The sequence below is a fragment of the Apodemus sylvaticus genome, chromosome 1, assembly GCF_947179515.1.
Source record: "Apodemus sylvaticus chromosome 1, mApoSyl1.1, whole genome shotgun sequence".
Lineage (NCBI taxonomy): Eukaryota > Metazoa > Chordata > Mammalia > Rodentia > Muridae > Apodemus > Apodemus sylvaticus.
Window position 1 is genome coordinate 102,122,426 of NC_067472.1, and position 7,269 is coordinate 102,129,694.

Genomic DNA, 7,269 nt, shown 5'->3' on the forward strand with positions numbered 1-7,269 from the left:
GCTCTGAAATAGTGTTATTTCCAGAGTTCACTCACTTTTCTTCAATTTTCCCCAGACAAATGGTTCATTATCAGAGATATTACACTGTACTACAATTCCCATAAATGTACTTCTGATTATTGATAGTGCTTTACTAAATATTGAATACAAAGATTGCTATCATCACAGTCTTCCTGAATCCCTCTTCAGACTTATTACTGATGCTCTTTACCATACAAAATTATTTTAAAGTACTTGGGCACAAAGACCCAATTTAATCTGTCAGAAACACATTTCCCACATTTGGAATTATTATAATATACCATCTTCAAAATTTCTTGATTTTATACAAATAGAAGTGAACTGATTTTATAGGTGTATAAATTATGCATAGGTCATAGCTCAAAGATCTCTAAAAAGTCTAATCTTGATTTTCATGGATAAGGACTTATAGATATCAACAACTAAAGCATCTGTAATTGCCTTCCTGAGCAATATGATCACTCTTAGCACCAAGTGCTAGATTGTAACTTTTTTCTGTATCTTGCCATATAATTTTTATGTTTTCAGCTACCAATTTCTGACCTAATTATTTTCTGTTCTGAAGAAACCAATATTTTATACCTACCACCTTTTGTATGCATTAGGTTTTTCTAGAAACCTCACTTTAATATTTTCTATTTGGGAATTTCCAATGTGTATGTCTTCTCTCCCTCCCCCCCTCTATAACCCAGTTAACTTTTATCTACACTGATTCAGGTGTTGTATATATTTTGAGTAATGAGAATTTAATAAGTCCCAAATCCATGGAATGATCACAGTGTATTTGCTTGTTTTGCTCACTTGTTTAAATTATAGAGATTCACGAGTTCTTTATTTATATGTACTTGAGGTAGCCACATGGAAAATATAACTCAAACATTTCATAGTAATGAACTCACTACTGTTGATTAATAATTTTGCTTAGTCTTTTTTATTTTTCTTTTTTGGGTTATCTCATTGGTTTTAAGAAATAAATTATATGCAAAATCAAGTTTAATAAAATTACAACAAAATGTTCTATGAGACAATATGAGACAGAATAAAATAGTGGGGTATTCAAGGGAATGGAGAGATTGGTTATTGCTTAAGAGCATTGGCTACTTTGCTAGAGGACTCAAGATTGATTCCCTGCACTCATATTGCCACTCACAATCATCTGCAACTCTAGTTCTGACAGTTTGATGGCCTCTTCAGGCCTCTGTGTGCACAACATACATGGTGCTCAGACATATTCTAACATGCAGGTACAGCACCCACACACATAAAATTAAAAAAAAAATCTTTAAGAAACGAAGAGTGAAAGAATGAGATGGATCTGAAGGTGGACAGCGAGGGCTAAGTGAAACGGTTGGAAATACATCACAACATTAAAAGGTACATGCTTAATAGTAAATTATGATACTGACTCATAATGATTGATGTTGCTATTCTAGGCAAAGATCTGCTAAGAGAAAATACTATTTAAGTCTAAGATGATGCATAAAAACTTGAACATTTGGAAATGAAAAGTGACCTGAAGACGTGCTACCATGAGGTGGTGGTAGAAAGAGTGCTGCTTACTTAGACAGTCCCTCTCTGAAACTGTCTTTAACTGCAATCCTACCATGTGGTCCAACAATAGTGATGCTCCTTTCCTACTGACTGGCTTTCTGGGCTTGGAAATGATTCACCACTGGATTTCCATTCCTTTCTTTGTCATCTATGTCTCCATCATTTTAGGGAATGGTACCCTTCTCTTCATCATTTGGAATGACCACAGCCTTCATGAGCCCATGTACTACTTCTTGGCTGTGCTGGCAAGTACAGATCTTGGGATGACACTAACTACGATGCCCACAGTGCTGGGTGTCCTGGTGTTGAATCAGAGGGAGATTGCACATGGGGCCTGTTTCATTCAATCCTACTTCATCCACTCACTAGCCATTGTAGAATCAGGGGTCTTGCTTGCCATGTCTTATGATCGATTTGTTGCCATCTGCACGCCTCTACATTACAACTCTATCCTTACCAATTCTAGGGTGATGAAGATGGCACTGGGGGTACTGCTCAGAGGTTTTGTGTCCATTGTGCCCCCAATCCTGCCTCTCTTTTGGTTCCCATACTGCCAGTCCCATGTTCTTTCTCATGCCTTCTGCCTCCACCAAGATGTCATGAAACTTGCATGTGCTGATATTACATTTAACCGCATATATCCAGTTGTTTTGGTTGCCTTGACTTTCTTCCTTGATGCACTCATCATTGTCTTTTCCTATGTCCTCATTCTAAGGACAGTTATGGGCATTGCCTCTGGAGAAGAGAGAGCAAAGGCTCTCAACACCTGTATCTCTCACATTAGCTGTGTCCTGGTCTTTTATATCACTGTGATTGGCCTGACCTTCATTCATAGGTTTGGAAAGCATGCCCCCCATGTGGTGCACATTACCATGAGCTATGTCTACTTTCTCTTTCCTCCATTTATGAACCCGATCATTTACAGCATCAAGACCAAGCAGATCCAGAGGAGTGTTCTCCGTCTACTATCCAGACACAGTAGGACTTAAATCCTTACTAAAAACTCCAAGTGCTCCATGATTTCTGGTCCTTTATTAGAAACAAATCTTTTCTTAAATATTTCTTTAGTATGGGACAAAGTTTCCATATTACCCAAAGAGGAAAGCTAAACTAAGCCAGAAAATCTGTCTCCTCTCTCTGTGTCTGTGTCTCTGTCTTTGTCTGTCTGTCTGTCTGTCTGTCTTTCCCCCTCTCCCTCCTCTCTTCCTCCCTTCCTTTCTCCTTCCTTCCCTCCCTCCCTCCCTCTCCCTCTCTCTCTCTCTCTCTCTCTCTCTCTCTCTCTCTCTCTCTCTCTTCCTCCCTCCCCCTCTCTCTCCCTCCTTCCCTCCTCCCTTTCCCACCTTTCTTTCAGAAATATAGGAAGTAAGTAATAAATATACCAAATAGTTCTGTTTCTGTAGGCAAAGGAAGAAAAATCACTTTTTCAGAAATGAAAAGTTGAATGGATAGAAATAGCTTGGCTAAAGCACACATTTATTGATGTGACAATGATGGAGATGAGAATATACTTTTTCTTAAGCAGGATAGTGTTTTATTAGATTTTAAACTTAACTTGTGCCTGACATTTTCATATATATATGAAGGCAAAGGTAAGCTACTTAATTAATGACAATCACTCTCTGATTCCCAAGGTCCATCAGTCAACCCACTCATTTTTTTGAAAAATTATTTCTATTATTTTTGATATTGTAATAAAATTATGTTATTTTCTCCTTTCTGCTTCAAAGCCATTCTTTATACCTATCCTTGCTCTTTTCAAATTCATTAAATGTTGTTACATACACACACACACACACCTATTTATATCTCTATCTATCTATCTATCTATCTATCTATCTATCTATCTATCTATCTATCTATCTATCTATCTCATCCTAAATAGAACCTGTTCAGTCTATATAATGTAATTGTATGTATAATTGTATGTATGTTTTGATGGATGATCAATTGTTATTGGATATTCATTTGATGTGCTTTTCCTTGAGGAAGACTAATTCTCTTGCTCTCCATGTTCCTGAGTTGTCTGTAGTTCTTAGTGCATGACTGAGGCCTTGTGGTCTTTTCCCCATCCATGTTAATTTCTCAATCACTGTTTTCCTTGTGCAGCTTGTCTTTAGGCATTCATGGTGGTGAGACTTTATGGGCATAGTTTCAGAGATTCCTGTGAGATACACTCTCATAGCAAATTCCTTGATCCTCTGATTAATTTCAGATTAATTGTTAAAAATTAATGAAGAAACAGGTTGACTATTTTAAAATCATTTTCCTTGGTAAATCAGCTTTAATGAAATATAATTTTAAGTGAAACATATAATCTATGTTTTAAAAATAATTGATTACTTTGAAAATCCTTTTATGACATTAAGCCAATAGCATAGACAGACTTACATATAAAGTCACTCATTGCACAACTAAGACTTCCAACAGGAGTGTCTTTCAGACAGGTGATTCAGTCCTCATTCTCAAGGTCACTCACCCCATGCCCACTTCCTTACACAGGGGTTCATTGTTAGTTCTGATCCCAGTGTCACATTCCTACTCTCTAGGAAGGCAGAGGCTTTGTTCTCACTCCTATGCATCTGCTAAGCCAAATTGTTTCTCTCTCTGCTTAAAGTCTTCTCAGAGATAACCTCCCCAAATAACATTATATGTTTCAAAATATTTTTTGTATAATTTGGCTGGTTGTTTTGCATTCATGTTAGACTCTTATCTTATAAATGTAGCACTTATTATGTCAGTTCTCCAAAGAACCCATTCAGTTCATGTTTGTGATCACTCATCATCTCTTACTGAAGGCCAATAGATCCTTGATATGACACACAGTTGTGCAGAATACTGTAATTTTCCAGTCATTTCATGATGCTGAGACACTGAGACACTCAGCAAGTTAAACATGATAACAAAGACTGCTATTCCTTATATTTCCATTTGTATCACTTAGAATCTGAATTTTTCTTTTACTCCTACATTTCTGAACAATTTACCCAACATCCAAACATTCCCTTTTTGAGTCCCAATCTTCCCTTCTCCTAAGTGGTCTGTCATGACAGGATATGTCTGTCACTCATTTATATGTGGATGGTGAGAGTGGACATCTGCAGACATGGGACATTCTCAAGACATCTGTTTTCCCACTGTGAAACAAGGGCATTGTTGTTGTACCTGTTTTCTTCTCAGTTTTTACCTCTGCTCCTTTCTTGAGTAGCATACTATGAAATGGACATAGCACAGATCCTTCACTCCAAGTTAGACCCCAGTTACTATTGTTAAGGGACTGACCCAATGCTAAGTCCTATAACAGAAGTCACTATTATTACTTATGTGGCTAAGCATGTTGCACCACAGAAAATTATTTTCTTTCACCCAACATGGTGCTTTTGGGATTTAGTAGAGTTCCTGGATTTGCTTGCTAATCATTTATTGCTCTTTAGTAAGGCATTCTACACATGAATGTAACAGTTATTTCCCATTGCCCAATTATATTCAGCCTGTTAGTGCTAACTTTTATCATTTCTTATAGCCATTTCTGAGACCTTTTCTTGGCCAGAATAGCTCAATAGTCTCATTTGACATTTTAAATGTCAAATCTTTCTATTTTATTTTTCTTATTTATGTGCCTTATTGAAATCACTTATATCTTGACAGAGTTGCACTTTTCATTCTCCTTTCTTTAGACTCTTATCTTATGAGACACCCTTTCAAAGTACTCATTTTATCTGGCTTCAGACACATTCTCCTGCTGTACTCACTGGCCTTGACTCCTCTGATAGGCTATCCAGGCCTCTCTGCATCAGCACCAATTGTTATCTCCACTAACCAGCTGAATTCAGAGCATTGTTGAAAGATGAGGAGCAAGAAATAAAAGGTGAAACATTAATTAGGGGCTAAACACATGTACTAACAGTGCCGCCTCCACAGTAACAACAGTATAGTAAAGCAAAACAGCTGACAGCCTCATGTGAATTTAGGATACAATAGTATGATGGTAATTGCCAATCTCAATTCTAAAAAGTTCATAGATTTTTATTCCTAGGAGAACCTTCAAGTTTCTTTTTGTTACTATGAAGAGATTGGTGCTTATATAGGTGATGTAGGTAGACTAAATATTTTATCAAAAAAGAAAAACAAAACAAACAAACAAAAACTGTACAGTGTGTGACCCAGGTGCATTTATCCATAGAAACAGTATGTAGACCAATATTCTCTCTTGTGTTGATCAGGGGAAACCGTAAAGTATCCAGTTATTCATTACACCTCAAATGGAGCTCTACATTTCTGCTGACGTGTACAATAAAAAGGATGAAACTTGAAGGGGTTAGAGAAACTCTACAGGGAGAGGTAGGAGGCCTCGGAGATCTTCTTTGTTGCCTGATTAGTTCTTTGGGTAGAGCGGAGGTCTCATAAGCTTTCCCCAGTCCATTTTGGAGTTCATATTCGTTTTTTTGCATTGTTCAGATAAGGTTTAGAAAGTCATGCTGGTGACATTTTATGGATGTAGCTTGTAACATCACTAGGGGAGAGAGACAGTCTCACAGCAAATTCCGTGACCCTTAGTGTCTTTCAATCTTTTCACCTGCTCTTACACAGTGTCTTACAGAAATTCTTTTGTAGATGTTTCCATTGTTACTGGGCTCTACAACTCTGTATTTTGTTTTTTGATAAAATGTTTCTTAAAGCCTAAGGTATTTATTCTGAAATAGATATATTTTGGGTGAGGGAGTCTACATTCTAGAAAATAAGATAAATTTTCATTTGGGGGCATTTATAGTTTGATTTCTATTGCTTACAAACTATAAATATGTAACTCATTGTCCTTTCAAAAGACATGAATGTTTCTGATTTTATTTTGAAAGCTTGGGTCTTGATAGCCTTTGTGACTATGATTATATGAACAAGTCCCATCATTGAAATCTTTGTTCTTCTCTATAATAGTCAGGTCATATGTCTAAGTTTGACGAAGCAGATATTAAAAACGGTGTGCTCCTGGCCAAGGTGGAGTACCTCCCTCTTCCCCAAACACACTCTCTTCCTCCATCCTTCCATGTACCAGATGACTAACTCAGTTTTCCTGAGTTCGCCTCCTTCAGAGACTCTTCAACCCCAGACTGTGGCAGGAACACACATCTAAACTGTGGCACAAACTGCCTACATTAGCAAAGTGAGTCATGTTGACACATATTTTTATTGCTGTGTCCCTACCAGTTCAGCAATCTTAGGATTTACTTTTACCATGTTTCCCACAAAGGGGGCTCTTAAGTCTCCCAGTTCACAGCATCTGGACTTCTGTCTACTGAGATTCCTTCTTTTACAGAATCTAACAGAATCTTTAATGTGCCAGGTGGACAGCTGTCCTTAGTAACAGTTACTTTTCCTGTTGGTGGCAGACATTTGTTGCTGTACCCTTCTGGTCTGGTCTGTGATATGCTTGTTCAAATGAATTCTCTTTTCTTTTTTAAAATTTTTTATTTTCTATATTCTTTGTTTACATTCTGAATGCTTTCCTCTTTCCCATTTCCCCCCTCCCCATTGGTCTCATAAGCCCTCTTCCCTCTGTCCATTCCCCAATCACCCCACTCCCATTTCCCTGTCTTGATACTCCCCTACAATGCTGGATCAACTCTTTTCAGAACCAGAGCCCTCTCTTTCCCTCTACTTGGGTATCATTTGATATGCTAATTGTGTCTTGAGAATTCAGAG

General features: G+C 37.4%; 1 protein-coding gene across 1 annotated transcript; it reads left to right on the forward strand.

Moving 5' to 3' along the window:
• Positions 1-1,625: 1,625 nt before the first annotated feature.
• LOC127680803 (olfactory receptor 51B4) lies at positions 1,626-2,561 on the forward strand. The gene has a single exon (XM_052176501.1). The coding sequence runs from the start codon at positions 1,626-1,628 to the stop codon at positions 2,559-2,561; it is 936 nt and encodes a 311-aa protein (XP_052032461.1).
• The last annotated feature ends 4,708 nt before the right edge of the window (positions 2,562-7,269 follow it).

What these genes read in the sequence shown, in the direction of transcription:
- LOC127680803 (XM_052176501.1), top strand. Translation starts at nt 1,626, where the DNA reads ATGTGGTCCAACAATAGTGATGCTCCTTTCCTACTGACTGGCTTTCTG.